Genomic DNA, 23,563 nt, shown 5'->3' with positions numbered 1-23,563 from the left:
TAAACTGTACATAAAGAGATTATCTCAGAGAACAAAGGTCAAAATCAATTCCAACAGGAGTCAGAAGGTAGTTTTTCCTATTATATAAGGTTACACCCATAATCTTTCATGCCCGAAATTTGTTGAGTATATTGCATATACACAAGGGACTACGCTAAGAGTTAAAGAAAATATTAAGAAAAAGACAACTCTGTCTTCAAGGAGCCTCCAATCCAGATGTGGAAATAAAACACACATAAAAATAAAAGACAGTAGAGAATGATAAGAGGTATAAAGAACAAAGGGTTCTGAGAGTTCAGAAATAAATCACTTTTAGCTTAGGGAAAATATTTCTGTCTTTGTTTTTTCTGCACCTCAAATAAGACACATAATAGATATGTAATGAATATATAAAATTGTTAAGTATTGTTTACTCAATTTGAGAGGGAGAACTAGTAATCTGTAGAATCAAGAAAGGCTGCAATGCAAATCATTTTGATTCCTCAGAGGACCCTGTGAAGCAGAGGTGAAGAGAACAGTCATTGGTATTTATGCATTACAATCCTAGAACTTTAGAACTATAAAGGCACCAGCTTCAGGAACTTTAAAAAATAACTGCTCCCTGTGGTATCCTTTGTAATCTTATGTATTTTATCTATATGTTTAAAAACATTATTGTAAGAAGGGATGTATCAAAAGGACTATGATGTAAAAAATGTTAATAATATCTGAACTGGTCCCACTTCAGAATTTTACAGATGATGCAACAAAGACCTGTGAAGTTAAAGATTTATTCAAGAACACTCTTGGCTACTCTGAATGTAATATAATGGATAACTTTAGACTTGGAATTCGGAAGACTTGAATTAAATCTAACCTCTATCAGTAATTAGCTGTGTCTATGAGCAAGTCACTTAAGTCACTGCGTTCAGTTTTCCTATCTGTTAAATGGGAATAATAGTACTTACCCTCACAGATTTAATGAGAGGTTCAAATAGGTAAAATACTTGAAACTTTAATATATCTAATCTAATAACCTTTAATAATTTATTAACATTTTTTTACCTCTATAATTTTGCTGTTAACTTTGAGGAATGTAGGGTTCAGGATGTTTATCTCTACCCTCACAGGGTCTAAGGAAAGAATTTTTGTCTGTGCAGACCTTTTGAAATGAGCATCTCAAAGAATGACTTTCAAGTTGTGAAGTAGATGGAGAGTCAATGGGGAAGAGAGGGAAAAACTCTCTAGTTGACTCCTTTTTAAGAAGAGACAGTTATCCAGGAGAAAAATCGAATTTTGTCAGATAATCAAAGTAATCAATGACAAACAAATGTATAAACTGATCAGTTAGCTGCCAAAAGTTTTATGATTCTGTGTTCATTCTGTATTTAAATTGTCCCCAAAATTTTCTGTTGTGGTTGGCATTAGTAAGGATGCCATTCACCCATGGATTTTGGGAGATCCTAGAAGAGAATTAAATTTCATTTATAAAACTAACTTTGTTGTTTTATTATAGCCAAAGGGAGAAAATGGTTAACAATGTTACATAAATGTTAATTATTAGTAGTAGTAATTTGAGATTTACTGCCATACTTTTTTTCCAGGCCCTAGTGTATATAAATTTGTTTGCTTTTAACTATGGAAGATCCTACTAAAATGCAAAGGCTTTGAGCAAAACAAGATTTAATGATAGGTCGTAATTCATTTGTTGTCTCATGACTAGTCCACTAAGTCTGAAAAGGTTTAGGACCAGCCATTGCAACTTCCCAATTCAATTCATTAAAGAATAAAAAGGATATAATCTGAATAATAAAAGGCATATTCACAATGATGAATGTCAGATTCCTGAAGCACTAAAGTAATATGAGTATTATATGATCCTTTTGGTTTGCCTTTTATTGTACTGGTTACTCTCCATTAAATACCTATTGGCACATACCCAAGGTTCAAAAATTAGTGGTAAGAAATTATCATTGTAATAAAACCATTAAATTATGTACAAGAAGGAGCAGCTAGGTGGATAAAGCACTGGCCCTGGAGTCAGGAGTACCTGGGTTCAAATCCGGTCTCAGACACTTAATAATTACCTAGCTGTGTGGCCTTGAGCAAGCCACTTAACCCCATTTGCCATGCGAAAACCTAAAAAAAAAAAATTATATACAAGAGATACTATGTGAATTTGGACTTTCCTGGAAGATATCTTATCCTTTGTCATTATCTCCAGTGACCCTGAAGAGCAAATCCAGGAAGAAAACTCTACTGCCACTTTCTAGATCTGTTTTTTGCTACCATTACTGAGTAACTTATCCTCCTTTAATTTCATAAGATAACAGATTTAGGGCCAAAAATGGTATTTAGAGGTCTTCTAGTCTCATTTTACAGATGAGAAAACAGGTCCAGAGAATGATTTGTCATAGCAGCAAAGGTAGGATTTGAACCTAGGTCCTATGACTCCAAAGTCAGGATTCTTTCTGTTGTACACATTCATTTCATTTGCTCTTAGTCTTATCCAGATTCTTGCTGCTATCACCTACTCAATTCTGAGTTTCTTTCCCTTAATTATCAATACAATCCTTCAGTAAGTGACTCATATTTTCTTTCAACCATTTCCTCCTTCATTTTTAGTAACTACAATGCTAAAGCTAAATTTTTCCTGAAGTCACTTGATCAATGAATAAACATTTATGAAATGTTTAAGCTTTTGTTGGAAAATACTAATTATTCCTTTAAGTCTTTTTTTAAAGTTTTATTTTTTTCTATTAACTAAAATGCTTTCTGCCTTCCTGCCACACAAGACAGAAAGCTCTGCTAACCAAAGTCAACTAAAACAAATTCTCACACCGGTCATATTAAAAAAATTATACACACACACACACACACACACACACACACACACATATATAATATATAATATATATAATATATATCTACACACATATGGATATATTATATATACATATATCTACACACATATATCTACATACACACACACAAACACACACAATCTTCAGCATTAATGTTCAAGACCTTCTGAAAAGCCTTAATTTCTTCTTAATTTCTTCAATTCCAAAGACATCTATGTCTATCCTTTCTCAGAAACTAACAGGACAGTAACCTTAACATTACTTAAAACTGTTACATTTAAAAGATCTTGAACTCAGAAATTCTCTTTTCTGATAAAAATCTTCTGTTTACAAGCTTTTCTGTTGCCTGCCTCACAGTTCCTCTTCAGTCTTTCCATCATTCTTTGTCATTCCACTCAATCACTGTCTCTGTCTCATTTCTCACTTTCAGTTCTGTCTAATGATTTCAGTGAGGTTTACCTTTAAATCTTTTGCACCTTTGCAATTCAGTCTCATTAATGCCAAACCTCAGTCACTTTAATATTATTTTCAAGATGCTGAACACTACAGGAGGAAAGTAAAAAATTGTGCTGCTTCAGCTCATGACAAATTCATTTGTTCAGTTGTTTTAGTCGTGTCTGACTCTTTATGACCCCATTTGAAGTTTTCTTTGCAAGGACAATAAAGTAGTTTTCCACTTCCTTCTTTTAAATGATCACACACTAATGCAAGACAACCCTTTTTTAATTTTTCACAATCCCTACAGTAGTTGTTTCAAACATTCTTATGTCACGGTCCAAGAACTACCCTAAGTCAATTCTCTCCTAGCTTAAGAACTTTTTTCCTATTTTCCTGTTATCTTTTCCATTCTTAGAAAATGAAGCTGCACTAATCTTTTTCACAATACCAACTGCTACTGTGCATTCAATCTTATTCCTTCCTGCCTCTTTCAGCAGCTTGTATCAATCATCCTTTTCATATTCATCTTCAATCTTTTCTTTCCTATTTACTGACCTTTGCTTACAAACATGGTTAGACTCCCCTAGCCTTAAGCAACAGCTAAAGTGCTATAAACTGTTCTTTTTCCCAGACAAAGTAAACTGTTCTCTTCCTTGCTAAAGTCTTCAGAGTATTCTATGCTTATTACTTCTACCTCCCTACTAACCTATTTGCTCCTCACCCCTTTGTGATTTGGCTTCCCAACTCTACCACTTGACTGAAAGGGTTGCCAGTGATCTCTGCCTTACTAAATCTGATGGCTTTTTCTCAGTTCTTATCTTCCTTTAACTTTCATTAGCTTTTCATATTGTTATCCACTTTTATCTTCTAGATTCTAAGACTTGAATATCAATCTCTCTTAGTTTGTTTCACTGAAGTTCTTTTTTTATTTAATCATCCTCTCAGCTCCTAAAAAGGGGTGTTTACCTATGGTTCTATTCTGGACCTTCAATCTTTATATACTCTCTCCTTAGGTGACTTCATTCTCTCCATCATGCTCTTTGAAGACAGCACAGAAATGCATACATATAGCTATTACTCAAATTGCTTAAAGGACATCTGCACTTGGAAATTTTCTTGATACTTTGAATTTACAATATCAAAACTAAATTATAGCTAGCCTAGCCTTCTAATTGTTTTTCAGACAATATGCCACCTCCTATCTCTGTTCTTTATTACTAGCTGTTCCCACTGACTGGAATGTACTTCTCACCTTCACTTCTAAGTATCCTTCAAGGCTCAGCTTAAGAAACTAGTAGACAGAAAGACTCATTTGATCGTTCAGCTAGATCTCCTTGCCCCCTCCAGCAACATCATCTTGCCTCTATAAGTATCCCCTAGCAAAACTGTAGATTCCTTGCAAGGAGTCTGTTTCACTTCAGTTTCTGTGCTTGGCACCCAGGGAAACTAAGCTCACTATGTTCCCAGATCAGTCAATAAATAGGAAACTAGAATATATGGTAGAAGAGAGGTGAGTTAGAATGGTGGTTGGGGCCTGTCTTAAGAAAAATGCAGGGGGCAGAGCCAAGATGGCAACAGGAGAAGAGCCTCTCTTAGGTGCTCTCTCTCTCTCTCTAATAGTTCAAAACTTATAAAATAAGGACTAACTAAATTTTCAAGAGACAGAACCCACAGAGAGATCCAGTGAGCCAATTCTCCAATCCAAGGTAACCTGGAAATAGCGGAAAGGCTCCATACTCCATGGGGTTAGAGGGACAGCTGGCAAGAGTGAAGGAACTTCAGCCAGGATGCCTGGGAGCCACAGCTCATGGCAGTGGGGGCAGTTTCCTGAACTACACCGGGGGAGCACCAGGCACAACTTGGAAGATCAGTGAAGGGGACCTCTGCCAGAGTAAGCAGCTTGGCTGTGGCAGCCCAGATCCAGGAACCTGAAGCAGGCAGAGCCAGTAAGCAGGAGCCCCCAGGCAACTGAGCCATGAATGATCAGCATACCAAAGTTAGGGGAGTGCAGAGAAACTTCAGAGGTCTGTCCCCTGTACCTGGTTCTGACCACATTCAGATCCTGATTGCAGTCTAGGCCCCCCACAGAACAGCAGGCCCCACCACTACCTTGGACCCATGGCAGAGGGGTGCACTTGTGGTCATTCAAAGACAAGGAGGGAAGACAGAGCCTCACACATGGAAATCCTTGTGGGGATATGTGTCCCAATAATATTCAAAAGCTCAGGAAACACCCCAAAACTAGGCACAGGCTGGGGGAAATGAGTAAACAGAGAAAAAGGAGGAACACCATTGAGAATACATTGTCTATGATCCCAAGAAAGATCAAAATACTCAATCTGAAGATGAGGAAGTACAAGCTCCTGCATCTAAAGACTGCAAGAAAAATGGAAATTGGGTTCAGGCTACAACAAAGCTCAAAAAAGATTTTGAAAATCAAGTAAGGGAGATAGAAGAAAAATTGGGAAAAGAAATGAGTGATGCAGGAAAAACATGAAAAAGAAGTCAGCAGCTTAGTAAAGGAGATCCAAAAGAATGCTGAAGAGAATAACATGTTAGGGGCGGCTAGGTGGCACAATGGATAGAGCACTGGCCTTAGAGTCAGGAGGACCTGGGTTCAAATCCAACCTCAGACACTTAATAATTACCTAGCCATGTGGCCTTGGGCAAGCCACTTAACCCCATTGCCTTGAAAAATCTTAAAAAAAAAAAAGAACACGTTAAACATAGGTCAAATAGATAAAACAGTTCAAAAAGGTATTGAGGAGAAGAATGCTTTTAGGTCTTTTTTTTGTTCTTTTTTTTTAGGTTTTTTTTGCAAGGCAAATGGAGTTAAGTGGCTTGCCCAAGGCTACACGGCTAGGTAATTATTGTGTCTGAGACCAGATTTGAACCCAGGTACTCCTGACTCCAGGGCCGGTGCTTTATCCACTACGCCACCTAGCTGCCCCTGAGAAGAATGCTTTTAAAAACAGAATTGGTCAGAAGGAAAAAGAGATAAGAAAGCTCTCTGAGGAAAACAAATCCTCCAGAAGTAGAATGGAACTAAAGGAAACTGCTGACTTTATGAGAAGTCAAGACACAATACTTCAAAACCAAAAGAATGAAAAATCAGAAGAAAATGTGAAACAACTCATTGAAAAAACAACTGATCTGGAAAACAGATTTAGTAAAGATAACCTAAAAATTATTGGGATACCTGAAAGTCATGATCAGGAAAAGGGCCTTGACCTCATTTTTAAAGAATTCCCACAGGAAAATTGCCCAGATATCCTCCAAAGCAGAGGGCAAAATAAAAATTGAGAGAATCTACCAATCTCCCCCTGGGAAGAGATAAAAAAAAAAAAACCAACCCACAAGAATATTATAGCCAAGTTCCAGAACTCCCAAGTCAAAGAGAAAATATTACAAGCAAATACAATTCAAATATCGTGGAGCTGCAGTCAGGCTCACATTAAATGCTCGTAGGGCTTGAAATATAATATTCTGGAAGGCAAAAGTTTGGAATGCAACTGAGATTCAACTACCCAGCAAAACTGAATGTCCTCTTCCACAGAAAAAGATGGACTTTCAATGAACCAGGGGAATTTCAAATGTTCCTGTTAAAATGGTCAGAGCTGAACAGAAACTTTGATCTTCAAATACAGGACTCAGGTGAAGCATAGAGAGTGGAGGAGAAGGGTAAAATAGGAGGGACTTAATGATGATGACCTACATTTATTCCTGCATTGAAAAATGATACTGATAATACTCATAAGAAACTTCTCATTTAACAGAGCAGGTAGAAGGAGCTTTTATAGATGAAGCACAGGAGAGAGAGCTGAATTTGAAGATATAATATATTGTAAAAATGGAGTCAATACACTGTTACACTGTTGGTGGAGCTATGAACTCATCCACCTTTCTGGAGAGAAATTTGGAACTACACCCAAAGGGCAACAAAAATAAGCATACCCTTTGACCCAGCAATACCACTACTGGGTCTATACCCTGAAGAGATGATGAAAAAGGGTAAAAATATCACTTGTACAAAAATATTTATAGCAGCCCTGTCTGTGGTGGCAAAGAACTGGAAATCAAGTAAATGTCCTTCAATTGGGGAATGGCTTAGCAAACCATGGTATATGTATGTCATGGAACACTACTGTTCTATTAAAAACCAGGAAGGATGGGATTTTAGAGAAGCCTGGAGGGATTTGCATGAACCAATGCTGAGTGAGATGAGCAGAACCAGAAAAACACTGTACACCCTAACAGCAACATGGGAGCGATGGATGGACTTGCTCATTCCATCAATGGAACAATCAGGAACAATTTTGGGCTGTCTGCAAAGGAGAGTGCCATCTCTATCCAGATACAGAGACATGGAGTTTGAACAAAGTTCAAGAACTATTCCCTTTAATTCAGGGGAAAAAAACCCAGACAGGGCAGCTAGGTGGCGGAGTCAGGAGTACTTGGGTTCAAATCTGGTCTCAGACACTTAATAATTACTTAGCTGTGTGGCCTTGGGCAAGCCACTTAACCCCATTTGCCTTGCAAAAACCTAAAAAAAAAACGAAACAAATATCTTATAGTCTGATCTTGTTATCTCTTAGACTTTTTGTCTCTTCCTTAAGAAAATGATTTCTCTCTCATCACAGTCCATTTGGATCAATGTACAACATGGAAACAAAGTAAAGACTGACAGATTGCTTTCAGTGGGGGTGGAGTGGGGGAGGGAAATAAGATTGGGAGGAAAATTGTAAAACTCAAATAATATCTTTAATAAAAATAAATAAAAAAATTTTAAAAATGAGTCAATGGCTAGGGAAATGTAATGGGAGTAAGAGAAAGGAGAGGTGGAATAGGCTAAGATATTTCATATAATAAGATTTTTTTTTAATCACAATGAGCTATTGCAATGATATGGAAGAGGGGAACGCGAAGGGGGAATGAGGGAACCTTAGCTCTTATCAGAGGTGGCTAGGAGAGGAAACAGCATACACACACACACACACACACACACACTCAATGGGGTACATCTAGAGTAAGAATGAGAGAAGGGGGATGGAGGAAGGGGGGATGTGAGTGATGGAGGAGAGGGTGAACCATGAGGGAGAGTGGTCAGAAACAACACATTTTTTTTTTCACTTCTTGCAAGGTGCTGGGATTGGATGACCTGTCCATGACCACAGGGCCGGGTGGTTGCTGGGCCTTAGGGGTGGTATGTGGGCTCAGGGCCTCTTGGCCCCAGGGCTGGTGATCAGTGTACTGCACCACTCAGCTACCCCACAGTACATTTAAGAAGAGGGACAGAGTGAAAGGAGAGAGAAAATATAGTGTATGGTAGTGGGGAAGTACGAATGGAGGGAGTTGGAATCAGCAATGGCAACAGTGGAAAAATATGGAAGTAGCTATTGTGATCCACTGGCAACAGAGCTGGTGGTATTGGAACACAGACTGAAGCATATTTACTATTACTTATTATTATTATTATGATTGTTGTTGTTATTATTTGGGGGGAGGTTGCGGGGCAGATGGGGTTGGATGGCATGGCCAGGGCCTCACAGTTGGGTGATTGTTGGGTGTCTCGGGCCGGATTTGAACCCATGTGCTACTGACTCCAGAGCTGGTGCTCTGTCCACTGCGCCACCTGGCTGCCCCCATTATTATTAAAATCTTGCCTCAGATATTAACTAGTTATATAGTTTAACATCCTAAGGCTCAGTTTCTGTAACAATAAAATGAAGATAATAATAGCACCTGGATGAGAGTTATTATGAGGGTCAAATGTATGTACAGCCCATAATCTTTAGAACTATATAAAGATTAATAATGATTCTTCCATGTACTTTCTCCTCATCTTTGCTTTCAAGACTCTTTATGCTCCTTTGAAGCTCAAATCAGGTACCATCTTTGTGTAGCTTTCCCTGAACCTCAGGTGAAAACATTTTCTTAAACATTCTGGTCCACTTTATCTGGATCACTCCATAACTTATGTCATCTGTCATATTCCATGTATCGTTACTTCTTAGGATGTCTTCCCTTAATGTCAGATCCTGTGTTTTGTTTATTTTGTATTTGTTTATGTGTTTCAATGTGTTTAATATAAACATACATATGAAATAAATGTAATAAAATAATGTATGTAAAACTCTCAGTACAGTGCCTGAAACACAGTTAGTGTTACATAAATGTTAGCTGTTGTTGTTGTTGCTATTCTTAAGATATTAGGTTTTTTAATAAATGTTTTCAGAATGGCTGAATTTTCCCAAGTAGTTTCAGAAATATATTGGAATGCAAATCAATTAGTCTGCAATTAGAGTAGGTTGCTTTAAATCTATATTTATAGTTCAGTTAAACAGACATTTTAAACAGTATTTTTTTGCTATAAGCTTAAATCTTATTTAAATATAGATATATGTATGTATAGTAGTAAGACAATACTATTACTAAAAACTCTTTTTTAGTTAAGAGTAGGCTTTTCCTCAGCTATACTTAATGTAAACAAAATAAACTTACATTAAATGAAAACACTCAATTATAAAAGCCCTAATTTTGATTCATGTCCAAAAACAATTTGACTAAATTTAAAACTCATTTAATTTCATTAAAGAATTTATAGGGGGGCGGCTAGGTGGCGTAGTGGATAGAGCACCGGCCTTGGAGTCAGGAGTACCTGGGTTCAAATCCGGTCTCAGACACTTAATAATTACCTAGCTGTGTGGCCTTGGGCAAGCCACTTAACCCCATTTGCCTTGCAAAAAAAAAAAAAAAAAAAAAAATTTATAGGGGCAGCTAGGTGGCGCAGTGGATAGAGCACTGGCCCTGGAGTCAGGAGTACCTGAGTTCAAATCCAGCCTCAGATACTTAATAATTACCTAGCTGTGTGGCCTTGGGCAAGCCACTTAACCCCATTTGCCTTGCCAAAAAAACCCCCAAAAAAATAAAATTAAAAAAATTAAAAAAACAGAGTAGGGCAACAGAGTTAAGTAACTTCCCCAAAGTCATATAGTATATGTATCAAGTATTTAAGGTACCATTTGACTGACTATACCATTTCCTGACTACAGGGCCGGTGCTCTACACACTGTGCCACCTAGAAAACCCCAACCATTAATCTTTTATTGAATAATAATTGTCATTGATTAAATTAGATGTTTTATAATAGCAATTTAAGCCGCAAATGGAAGGAGTTTGTATCAGACAATATCAACAACCTAGACTATACATCTATTTAACAATTTACTTTGCCTGAAAAAGCAGCTAAATATATGTCAACTGATTTTTTTTAAATACAAAATTGTCAAGGTTAGTTAGATTATGTATTTGAGGTATGGAACTAATGAGACAAAGTCAAAAGGGTGAGATCCAACTAAAAGATTGACAGGGAAAATAGAATTTCTTGCCCTAAAATGATTATATGTAATTATAGGAAAGGAAGAAGTTCAATTCTTGAAATAATTTACTGAGGAGAAGGCTAATGAAGCTACTGATACTTTTTTTTGTCAATAAAAACACACAAGCAAATGATTATTTACAAAACATAAGACTTACCTTCAAAAAATTAGAAAATGCTGATATAACATGCAATTGTACAACTTGCTGACGAGATGCTTTAGTGTGTTTTATACTGTCCAAAAGTTGTTCCAGTACCAAGAGCCTTAAAATTAAAAGCAAAAATGTTAAAAAGCAGTTATAAATGAAATGATTTTTTTTAAAAAAAGGTTAAAGGACTTCCCCTGAAGTTTCTAAATTTGTTACTAAAATTATCTTGTAAAGGGTACTAAAATTTATACAATTGATGATTAAAAGCTTAAAATTTTATAGAAAAGGAACAGATTAGATTAAATAATACACCAAGGACATGGAGTTTTTTGGGGTTTTTTTGAGTTTGGAATTCATTCTACCAATGCAAATGGACTGCCATTTATCTGTACGGGTGAGTTAGTTCAGTGAATGGGATGCTGGTATGGAGTCAGAAAGATTCATTTTCCTGAGTTCAAATCTGCCTTCAGATACATATTAACTGTGTGATTCTGGGCAAATTACTTGACCCAGTTTTGCCTCAATTTCTTCATCTATAAAATATCTTCTTTGCCAAGAAAACTCCAAATGGAGCAACATAGACTTTAGAGGCTGTCAGAGGTTGGAAAAGATTAAATGATTTGCCAAGGTCAAATAGCTAGTATCAGAAGCAAATCTTAATTTAGGTATTCCAAATTCTGGGTTCAGCACCATGCTACTCTAGGTCTTCAGAGTAAATTACATAAATGACAAAGTAGGAATGTTTAATAAGCTGGGATGGTGCATTTTTCTTATCCATTCAAAAGTCATATGGATGAATTTATTCCTTAAAAATTTCAATATTCCACAATAAATATGGAAATTATTCTAAAGATACCCTCCAGGACATCCAGACCAATCATTTATAAGCATCATTCAACAACCTCACCTCTTTGGATGTTCATTTCATTCACTTACATCATCTTTCATGATTACCTAATAATGGTGAATCTCATCTTTTTTTATAACTTCAGATCTGAGTTAGATTCTCTCTTTACTCCAATCTCTTGCCATCACTTTCAATGATTTCAACCCTTTTTTACTGGTAAGTCCTCTAAAACAGGGCTCTCATTATCAGCATCAACCCTTAGGAACTTCATCTTTTCAGTTACTCAGATATATAGCTATACTGAGAGTATCTTAAGTTATTCTATCTCTAAAATCCTAAACCCTAAAATTTTCTTCTATGATAATAAATTCCTATTCACATAACTCTCCCACTACATTTCTTCTCCTAAATCTGTTCTTCATTTGCATCATGACCTCTAGTCCTTTGAAATTTCCTTATCTGTCCATTCTCTTCATTGGCTTTCCCTCTTTCCTTCTGGAGTTGATTTTACAATCAGTAGCTTTTTGTTTTTAAGGCAGTGGGGTTAAGTGGCTTGCCCAAGGCCACGCAGTTAGGTAATTATTAAGCATCTGAGGCGAGATTTGAACTCAGGTACTCCTGACTCCAGGGCCGGTGCTCTATCCACTGCGCAACCTAGCTGCCCCTACATTCACTTTTTAAAAAAATATCTCATTTGTATTTCTCTCCCTCAAACCTAATTCCACATACTGAAAAATGACTAACCTGTAAACATGTTTAACAGAAATATGTTCACCACTGAGGTGAGAGGGGTCAGAAGAAACAATGGAAAGAAATTTTGTACCCTAAAAATAATCATAGCCATATGGATGAATGTCAAAAAACTTTCATAACATGTATTTGGAAAAATAAAATATTAATTAAAAAACTTTAAAAAATCATCAAACATGTTCTCTTCATCCTTACTTAAGTTCTAAAAAAATAACATTCTAGACTCACCCCATTTACCTCTTTATCAGTCACTCACATCAAACCCTCTTGCTTTTGGCTTCTGCTCTCACTATTCTGCATATACAACAGACTTAATTGTCAAAGTCATCTGATGCTTCTTAATCTTCAACCTCCTTGAGTTTCTGAAAAATTTTAAAATGACTACTTATGAGTTTTTTACTACTCTCTCCTTCACTGTATTTCAAGACACTGATTTCCTCTGATCCCTCTTTCTAATTATTCCTTCTTAGGTCTCTTTTGCCATGCCATCTTTTTTTCCCCCCTCTTTCCTTTTTCTCCACTCCCAGTATAGATGTATATGCCAAGGCTAAGTCTTTGGGACTTTTATTTCTTTATTGTTACTAATCTTCCTGAATTCAATCTCCTTCCCCCTTAAATCCATACTAGACCTGCCAAAAAATTTTAATGAACAGATTTGATCATGTCAGTCCCTTGCTCCAAAAATTCTTCTGGATATAGGCCTAGAATTGGAATAGCTGGTTCAAAGGGTATGAGCAGTTTTATTGCTCTTTGGGCATAGTTTCATATTGCTCTCCAGTATTCTTATCCATTTCCCTGTCAATTTTATTTAGTCTCATGGTTTCAATTATCTGCTCCATGCAGATGATTCTGAAATACATATAATTCAGACTTCTTATCTCTGCGTCCCATTTCCATACTTCTAACTACTTGATGACATCTCTATTTGAATGTCAGGTCAGAACTTCAAAATCAATATATTCAAAACAAATCTCATTATCTTTTATTCAAAACATATATTTTCCCTAGATTCTCTATTTTTGTTCATATACCATTATGTATTCACTCAGGCTGAAAAACGTCATATCATCTCTGACTCTTCTCTCCAACTTCCTTACCACATCCAATTAGTTAACTCTTGTCAACTCCTAAGATCGTACTAAAAATTAACAGTCTTAGTAATGTCTACACTACTACAACTTACTAATCTTCCTAAATTCAATCTCTTTCCCCTCTTAAATCCATACTAGAGCTGCCAACAAAATTCTAATGAACAGATTTGATCATGTCAGTCCCTTGCTCAAAAAATTTTACTGGTTTTCCCTTACCCAAAAGATAAAATACAAACTCTTTAGTCTGTTATTTAACCCCTCCTATATCCTCCTTTTAAGCTAAATTTCTTAATATTTTCACTCTTTATTTTTTCCAATAAGTTTATATATGCCCTATTTTCACTCTACTTCTTATCAAACTACACACACACACACACACACACACACACACAGAGACAACAATTAAAGTGTACTGTCAGGCACTTCTTAATCTTGTCCTGCCTTCTAGAATCCTTTCTGCAAGTGCTAATTCATTCATGAAGTGCCCTTGATCAATCTCATGTAAAAGTGGTCTCTGCCTCCAAACTGTTCACTCTGTCTAGACTTCTTCTTTTGTCTTTATCATATTCTATGTTGTATCATGCTTATTTATGAACAAGTTTATTCCTCCAATTAAACTGTAAGCCTTTTATGTCAGCGATCATGCTATTTTTCATCTTCATTACTAACTATAAAATAGGCACACGTCAAAAATTTGCAAGTACTTAATCTCCAATCATAATCTCTCTTTTTCTATTAAAAAAAATGCTATCTTTTAGGGCTTGGTACTAAAGAGAAGATCAGCTAGTTTTATATATTTGACGTTCATAGAGAACATCACTATTTCTAGAGAGGTGCTGAGCATGAGCTTTTTTTTTTTCAAGGCAATGGGGTTAAGTGGCTTGCCCAAGGCCACACGGCTAGGTAATTATTAAGTGTCTGAGGTCAGATTTGAACCCAGGTACTCGTGACTCCAAGGCCAGTGCTCTATCCACTGAGCCACCTAGCCGTCCCTTGAGCATGAGCTTTTAATTATAGATACATACATATACATATATACATACATACACACACACACATATATATCTTTTGATTGGGCAAGACTAACAACAGATTAGCATGAGCATGTCTCTTTTTTCTGTTTTGCTATTGTAAGGTAATGGGGTTAAGTGATTTGTCCAAGGTCCCCACAGATAGTAGGTATCAAGTGTCTGAGGCTCGATTTGAACTTAGATCCTGATGATTCCAAAGGCCTCTATCCACTGTGCCACTTACCTGCCCCAAACATGTCTCTTCTCAAAGAGATACAAAAAAAGAATATATGACATCTGTATAGTGGAGTGAGTAGAGTCAACTGTACAGTAGGTGAGTAGAATCAACTTCACATAAAATTAGAACATAACATTGGGGCAGCTAGGTGGTGTAGTCGATAAAACATTGGCTCTGGAGTTCTCAGTTCATCACTATCTCTATTTCCATTCCCCATAACCATTTTTTTGGCCAATATCTGTTGATTTCACCTCTGTAACATTTCTTGAATACTCCTCTTTTTCTCCTTTGACACTACCACCAATCTGGTTTAGGTCTTTATACTTCTATTTCTGAAATAGCCTGTTGGTGAGTCTACCTGTCTTGAGTCTCTCCTCACTCTAATAGACCCTTCATTCAGTCACGGAAGTGATTTTCCTAAAGTCAAGTCTGACTATGTCACCCCTCTAATCAAAAAATCTAGTGGCTCCCTATTACTTCCAGATCAAATACAAAACCTATTATTTGGTAATCAAAGTCCTTCATAAACGAATTCCCTCCTCTTTTCCCAGTCTTCTTAAATCATACTGCTTTTCATATACTTCTTCAATCTAGTGACATTAGCCTCCAGGTTCCTGCTGCTCCAGTGAACAAGATACTCTCATCTTTTATCTCTGGGTTTTCTCCTCTGGCAGGGACAGACATTCCATACCTTGAATGCTCTCTCTCTCCTCAACTCTACTTATTGGCTCTTTTGGCTTTCTTTAGATCCCAACTAAATCTTATCTTTTATCAGAAGCCTTACCAATCCCTTTTAATTATAGTATCTTTTCTCTCAGTTAATTATTTCCCATTAACTCTGTATTTTAGCTTGTTTTGTATACATCTGTTTGCAAGTTGCTCATCCCATTTGATTGTGAGACTATCCTCTGCCTTTTTGTATCCTCATGCTTATAGCACAGTGCCAGGTATGCAGAAGGTATTTAATAAATACTTAGAAATTTAATGAATGATCTGCAGTTAGGAGATTAAGCAATGATGTACTAATTGATGATATGGATTATAATAACTGTAAATTTCTTTATTTAAGATGTTCCCATATATTAGGATTTAATAAGTTCTAAAAATTAAAAATTTCTTATTCCAGGCATAAAGGGATTGGAACAAAGGAAAAACTACTTTTCATTCTAATTTTAATCTTTAAAAAAAAGAACACCTGTAAATCTTGGTGTCCTATGCCACAAAATGCAAACAAAAGGAAAATCTCTAAATATGGAGTGTCTAACAAAAATCTCAAAGCTTTTAATGTCCACGTGCTCCCAAATTAATCTATGGTTTTTTATATATATATATAAAAAAAGCAGAAACACAACAAAAAACCAGCAACAACAAAAACCCAAAGATATGGTTCAATAGGAGAACAATGCAGGAATATTTAATAAATGTTACATTATTAAATATCAAAAAATGAAAAAATTTGTAGATAGGAGCCAATCATAAATCTTATAACTTCTAAAATTCAAAGTTCAGTGGGATAGTTCTCCCATCTGCTGCCTTTTTGCAATTTGTCCTCTAATAAAATTCACTGGAGACTGCAGATAATTGCTTTGAACTAGTTTCTCAATATGGTTTATTGCCCAAATCACTTTTCTTAATATTTCCTAAAACACTATTTTAGCTATCTATTTCTAGTTAACTGATATCTTCTTAAGGTTTCCTGATGAATTACTTCCCAATTTAAAAAAAATTATTATAAAAATCATTCTATCTTCTGCAAAATGCACTGGGATCCAACATATACATTAGTCTTACCAGCAAACAAGTAAAAATACAAAAGCTTAAACATAATAATATGAATATATTTTAAACAGTTCTACTACAAAAAGGACAACCATGAAAAATCATCCTATTTAAACCATAATTGGATTATGGATATAAATAGAAACGTCTCACTATTTATTAAGGTGGAGACATTATTATCTAGGAAACAAAATTATCTAGGTACAAACTTCATGTCAAAATAAAAATAATGCTTTCAGAAATTTCATTCCAGAGCTCCATTTAAATCCCTGAATCATTAAAATCCAGTTTTGACCCTTTGACCAATATCAATTATTTGAAATCTACTTTATGTCCCAAACTACACTAAATTTCCAGGAAAGCTTATTCAGATAGCTTACATCCAGTTTTCTCTATGGAACCTTCAAACCTCACTATTTCAGGCCAGCTTCATGACTTTGATTTATTATTTCTACTGTGGGACTTAATCATACACAACTTTATTAAAAAGTTCATATCATAGGCTTGTTTCTCTTTTTCATGTATGCATGCCCTCTCTCCACAATTAGATTGTAGGCTCTATAACATGTTACACTTCATATACTTAATGGAGTTTAGCACAGTCATATGCTCATACTACATGCACAATTACAATGATAAATAATTCAATACTTTCCTGTCATAAAGATCTAATAATTTCTCTAAATCTAAGATTTGTACAGATTAACATAGTGATCTTCCAATTCTCTTGCATTCTAGCAAGTATTCACCAATTGTAATGCATATTTTCATATGTTGAAGTTCCTTTAATTAGTCAAGAGATTCAAAATATTTACCTCTGAGATTCTGCCGCATGGGCACACACAATTCCAAAAAGCCTGGCTGCAGAGCTAATAAGTGAAAACGAGGGAGGTAGGGGTTTAGGTACTGAATCCCCTTCTATACCATGTTCATAAATTGAAAATGGATCATACTCTAGGCTTCCACAAGCAACACCATTACCAAGGAGGAGCTAAAGAAAAAAAAAAACAAATGAAGCTTGTTAACCATTAGCCACAAATGGATATTAAAAACTAATAGCCAGGGACTATTGGAGAATAGAGTTTACCTGTTCTTCAATAAATCTGTGGTCAGTGTCTTGTAGTAAAGGACTCAGTAATAAAAGATCATCCTGGTGACAGAGAGGTGGAAGTAAGAATGTAGATGCTGCCATCTGGGTATCTGAAGCAGTCAGGTCAACAGACAGTTCCTTGAGAATAGCACAAAGGTTTTCTGATGGATCAAAAAGGAAAGGAAATAAATACTTAATCAACTGTCAAAAATAATTAGAGCAGGTGGTTAGAACACAGATAGCAGATTTTATCTTTGTGAGAGCTGGGTTTCTTTTTTTGTCCAGACCTGTGATTTGATGAGGCAGATCAGCAAATTATCAGCAACTTAGAGTCATCTAAGGCCCTGACAAGTTAAATGACTTACCCAAGGCCATAAAGCTAGAATATGTCAGAGGCAGGATTTGAACCCTGATCTTCCTGATTCCAAGGTTCTATTTTGGCTTTTTTTTATGTTTGTTTAATTTTGTTCTATTCCATGGGCTAAATACTATTTCTAAGAACCTGAAAAGGTATCTTGTAGATATATGCTTCAAGTGTTCTACTGGTTATAGAATGTACCAAGGAGAGATATGAACTGATCAGTAGAAATCTATCACTATTACCAAACAATTTAAAGAACATAATCTTCTAATTCTGCCAGTGCTCTGATCAAGGTACATAAAAGATAGTAAAAGCTAACTGTTCAGGGTGCACTTTCTGAGAAAAGTGTATGAATCACACTTATGAAGTGTATAAATCACACTTCTACCACTGAATTACAGGAGAATTCAAATATTTTTCTTCACCTGATTTATATTCACTTGTTTTCTATTTGTTTAATTGAAATTTTATTTTTTCAATTATATGCAATGGCAGTTTTTCAACATTCATTCATTTGCAAATTTATAAGTTCCACATTTTCCAACCATCCTCCCTTCACTCCCTGCTTAATGTTCACTTGTAATAAAGCTCCTCATGTTTAAAGTTTCATTGTATATTCTAGTGTGTGTGTGTGTGAGAGAGAGAGAGAGAGAGAGAGAGAGATTTAACTGTGATTTGACTGGGGGAAAGATCTTTAATTTTGAAAACTTAACTCATATACTACCATATTTGTCTTTGATCCTAGGCCCACTCCAAACTGCAATCAATCAGCTAAAGTACTATTAGATAAACACTCAAGAGAAGAAACACTTTAGTGGCCCTTTTTATAAAAACAAAGTAATCTAAAAGTTCTGTGGGAAATCACTTATTAGTTGATTTTGGGGGTAACAAATATAGCTATTTGCAATTTCAAGCTTCTTAAGGAAGGCAACATTTGTACTTTAATATTATTTTTACATTTAAATATAAACAACCCTTATAATCCAGGTCACTGGTTACCACTTTTGGGTTATATAAATTGCCCCAAAACATTAACTGTCAGAAAAGAAAAGTGAAATAACCTGATATCTTCTGGTTGTCAAAAGGAATGACAAAAGACCTGTAGAAGACCTATGTCATAATGTAGTGAAATTGGCAAACAATTTTAAATCTGCAAAGTAATTTTCTGTAACAGGTTATGCATTTTAAATAGACATACAATACTTTCAGATCTGTGGGAAAAATAAATTTAATTGGAAAATTAACTGACTTTGAAAATTAAGAAATATATATACTAGGTTAGGTTAATAATTCACAGATTATATTTATTTTAAAATACTTAATATATACTTAAACTCACTATTTTTCAAAAGTAAATGTCAGGGGGAGCTAGGTGGCACAATAGATGGAGTATAGGCCCTGGAGTCAGGAGGACCTGAGTTCAAATTTGACTTCAGACACTTAATAATTATTTAGCTGTGAGACCTTGGGCTAGTCACAACCCCACTGCCTTGCAAAAAAAAATTAAAATAAAAAGTAAATGTCAGTTGATGTCTTAATGGCAAATTTCCTACAGTCAAAATTCTGTGTGTGCATGAAATCTCTACTAATATCAGTAGAAAGATAAGAACATCAATGCTATTAAAGCAAGAAGTCAAGAGTGAACTGGGTGCCCACTGATCTCCTCAAGCCATAAAGAGACCTTAAAGATTAACTACATAGGGCCAAGATGGCAGAGAGAATTCAAGCCCTGTATTAAGGTCTCCTGATCTTCCCTCATAAACAATATGAAACCAACCTCTTAATGGAAGTCCATAGTCATATGAAAAAATTGCTCTAAATCATTAATTATTAGAGAAATGCAAATTAAAACATCTTTGAAGTACCACCACCTCATACCTTTCAGAAAGATCAATGTTGGAAGGGATGTGGGAAATCTGGGACACTAATACATTGTTGGTGGAGCTGTTAACTTATCCAACCTTTCTGGAGAGCAATTTGGAATTATGCCCAAAAGGCAATAAAAATGTGCATACCTTTTGCTGCAGCAATACCACTACTGGATCTATACCCTAAAAAGATTATGAAAATGGGTAAAAACATCACCTGTACAAAAATGTTCATAGCAGCTCTCTTTGTGGTGGCAAAGAAATGGAAACTGAGGAAATGTCCATCAATTGGGGAATGGCTTAACAAACTGTGGTATACGTTTGTGATGGAACACTACTGTTCTATTAGAAACCAGGAGGGATGGGAATTCAGGGAAGCTTGGAAGGATTTGCATGAACGATAGTGAGCAAGATGAGCAGAACCAGAAGAACATTATACACCCTAACAGCAACATGGGAGTGATGATCAATCTTAATGGACTTGCTCATACCAACAGGGCAACAATCAGGCACAATTCTAGGATATCTGTGATGGAGAATGCCATCTGTATCCTGAGAAAGAATTATGGAGTTTGAACAATGACCAAAGAGTATTACCTTTAATTTAAAAGTTCTTATTATGTAATTCTGATATATCACATACTGTATGTTTCTTCCTTAAGGATATGATTTCTCTCTCATCACATTCAACTTAGATCAATGCATACTATGGGAATGATGTAAAGACTAACAAACTGCCTTCTGTTGGGGGTAGGGAAGCAAGATGGGGGGGGGGGAATTATAAAACTCAAAATAAATAAAACCTTTCTAGAATTAAAAAAAAAAGATTATTTACATAAGATTCACCTCCCTAGTATTACTGAAAAATCTTGGAGAGGTTACATAATTCACCGAAGATCAAACAGGTGACCTTGTAAAAGATAAGCTTTCAAATCTAGGGAGATGACTTCAGGTCTTATGATTAGTTCTTCCCACTATACCATATTTCTCTGTTTCAATTGTAAACTATTTCTAGTCACAATACCTAACAGAGTTGGTGTGAGAAAATCACTACTATTTTTGTGAGTTAATTATTTTTTATTTTTATTGGAGTCTATTCTATATGCAAATCATTTTTATCTTAATTAGGATAACATTACTTTGAAACATCCAATATCCAGGATTACATTTTAGATGGTTTTTCTGAATTACAGTATTTGTAAAATTCATCATCTTCAGGTCAGCTGTGTAAAGAGTTTCTTCCAACTTAACTAATTAATCCTGAACAGACACTAAGATTTATATAACAGGTCTTGGCGGCTTTGTCTTGGGTTCTATTGGCAGGAGCTAGTAGAACTGAGTCTCCTTCAGGTTAGAATGAGATATGATAAGAGTAGGAATTTGGAGAAAAATATTTTTAAATAATCTAGGTGAAAATTAGTATCATAGCTGTTCAACAAAGTAGAAAAATCACAATAACAAATAAATTATAAAAGTTAGCAAATTAACAGAAAACTTTTGGCTATATTATAATATTAATTTAGCCTCATTTTTCTTTCATAGCAAGTATTATATGAGAGGGTAAAGTACCAGTAAAATGTAGCTTACTCTTGTTTCTTAAAGTTTCATTTGACTCACAAATGCTGACTTTAATGAAGTTTTATTTTTTGTTCATTTACTTACAGAATATCTACTTTTTAATTCTCCCTCCAATTTCAAGAGAGAAAAACAACATTTTCTTCCTCGCCCCCAATTAATCTCCCAGTATTTATTATTATTACCTGCAGTAAGCAGTAAAAATGAAGTCAATCTTCTGGTTCTTTTTTTTTTTTTTAAAGGTTTTTGCAGGGCAAACAGGGTTAAGTGGCTTGCCCAAGGCCACACAGCTAGGTGATTATTTTAGTGTCTGAGACCACCGGAATTGAACCCAGGTACTCCTGACTCCAGAACCTGTGTTTTATCTACTGCACCACCTACCTGCCCCTGAAATCAATCTTCTAAGAGTGGTTGAGAAAATGACAAGTCAGTGTACTATGCCTGACTCCTCAAGTAAATACCTGAAAATAAGTTTTTCTTCCTTTTATTTTGGAAATAAACTTTCAAAAATTCTGTGGCTTGGCTCTGTTTATCAATATGCAAGTTTGAATTGAATAAGTCACCACAGGCTTTAAAATGATAAATTTGCTGACTAATAGATTACATCTATAGAAAAATTTTCTATCATGGTTTTACCATAACTCACCCCCTTCCCAAACTTATCATTTGTATTCCTTTATTTCCAAATTTAGTTATTTTTTTCAAATAGCTATTTCCCCACAAGTTGAAACATTTTTATATCTTTTGAAAAAAATAACCTATTACAAAACTTACTTAGTAATCTTAGAATTGTCTGCCAATTTCAGTATCCATCTTATTCACATCCCTTTGTGACAGTCAAAAGAGGTTACTTTTCTTTAGTTCTCTGACAACAGTCTGGCACTATCACAAGGCCTAATGATGACATTTGAAACTAGTACTTATTTAGCTATTTAAAGCCTATTTTCTTGTTTCATATGGAGTTGATAGAAAAAGATATCCAAGTGTCTTAAGAGAAAATATTTCAGATAATCATTCCTTACACTGAGTTATTGTGGAAACACAAATTACATTATTTAGTTGGTTGTGAGAAATGGATATGGCTGTAAAAGACTATTTGAGCAATAAAGTAATATATCAATATGAACTGGCTGATGGCTGAAGATTTCCTGGTGAGTATGTGTGACTCAGCTAGAGTGAGGGGAAAAAAATGTACACTGGAATGAATTCAGTAGGCACCACACTGTCAAATGAGTTTGCTGTATTTATACCCATCTGGACTTTAGGGTGGACACTAGCTTAACTCTTATGGCTCAGTCTCACCCACCATTCATTACACATGTCTTTGATGTTCACAAGAGATATGCATTTTTTTTCCCACAAGGAAGAGAACCAGTGTACAACACAAAAGATCTGATAATGTTTTTTTTTTTAAACAAATATTTACTACTCAAATACCATGACTTCCTTGGAAACAATTAACTATATAACTGATGCATGATACAGTCTTGAAATAATAGCAACCATTTCTATTCAAAACAAATACCTGCATAGATCTCAGGAGGTAATAAAGCCAACAGTTCATAAAGCCTTTGTTTGTAAATCACTGCAGGGGTTTTCAAAGGAGTTCCATATGTTTTCTGTATTGAAGAGAGTCTAAAAAAAAAAAGTTAAGTTTATAATCATGTAACACTGTATAGATAAATGATCAACAATTATTTAATAATGCCTACCATATATACGAAGCATTGTGCTAGGCACAATATTTTCAGAGATCAAATTGATCAGAAAATGTACATTAGCTAGCTCTATTTTAAGTGCTTTCTACTCATTACTCCTCAGTCTACATAAGGTGCTTTACAAAATCTTCTGATTTTTACAAGGTAAACTATTCATTATACCTGGAATAAATACTCTCCACATTCTGCTTTCTTCAAGGACAAGCTCAGGCAGTCAACCTTTCCAAGAATCCTTCCTTTGTTCCCTGATTGTACTATTATTCAAGCCTTACCAAACAATGCTGATTATTCTCACCATAAGCCTTTTTCTGCTCTTTCTCTTGGAATGCAGAACTCTGCTGGAGGAAATCACACAACTGCATTGACTCTTCAAATTTTAACCCCAGAGTGGAAAAAAAAATAGTTACACTATTTAATCTTAACTGGGA

The 23,563-nt window shown here is 35.3% G+C and overlaps 1 protein-coding gene across 12 annotated transcripts in view; it reads right to left on the bottom strand.

Annotated features, from left to right (window-relative positions):
• The window catches only part of HEATR5A (HEAT repeat containing 5A), a 168,258-nt gene that overhangs the window by 85,640 nt on the left and 59,055 nt on the right, over nucleotides 1–23,563 (bottom strand). For all 12 annotated transcript variants that reach the window (XR_012478151.1, XR_012478150.1, XR_012478152.1 and 9 more), the window contains exons 14-17: nucleotides 22,943–23,052; nucleotides 17,611–17,774; nucleotides 17,339–17,514; nucleotides 10,818–10,923 (exon numbers count right to left, since the gene is read on the bottom strand). Coding sequence is in view for 9 of the 12 variants with exons in the window: in XM_074235357.1 (XP_074091458.1) it covers nucleotides 10,818–10,923; nucleotides 17,339–17,514; nucleotides 17,611–17,774; nucleotides 22,943–23,052 (556 nt within the window). In the remaining 3 variants the exon portion in view is untranslated. The remainder of the gene's footprint in view (nucleotides 1–10,817; nucleotides 10,924–17,338; nucleotides 17,515–17,610; nucleotides 17,775–22,942; nucleotides 23,053–23,563) is intronic.

This window comes from Macrotis lagotis, chromosome 4 (genome assembly GCF_037893015.1).
Source record: "Macrotis lagotis isolate mMagLag1 chromosome 4, bilby.v1.9.chrom.fasta, whole genome shotgun sequence".
NCBI lineage: Eukaryota > Metazoa > Chordata > Mammalia > Peramelemorphia > Peramelidae > Macrotis > Macrotis lagotis.
This window is presented reverse-complemented; position numbering and strand designations above follow the sequence as displayed.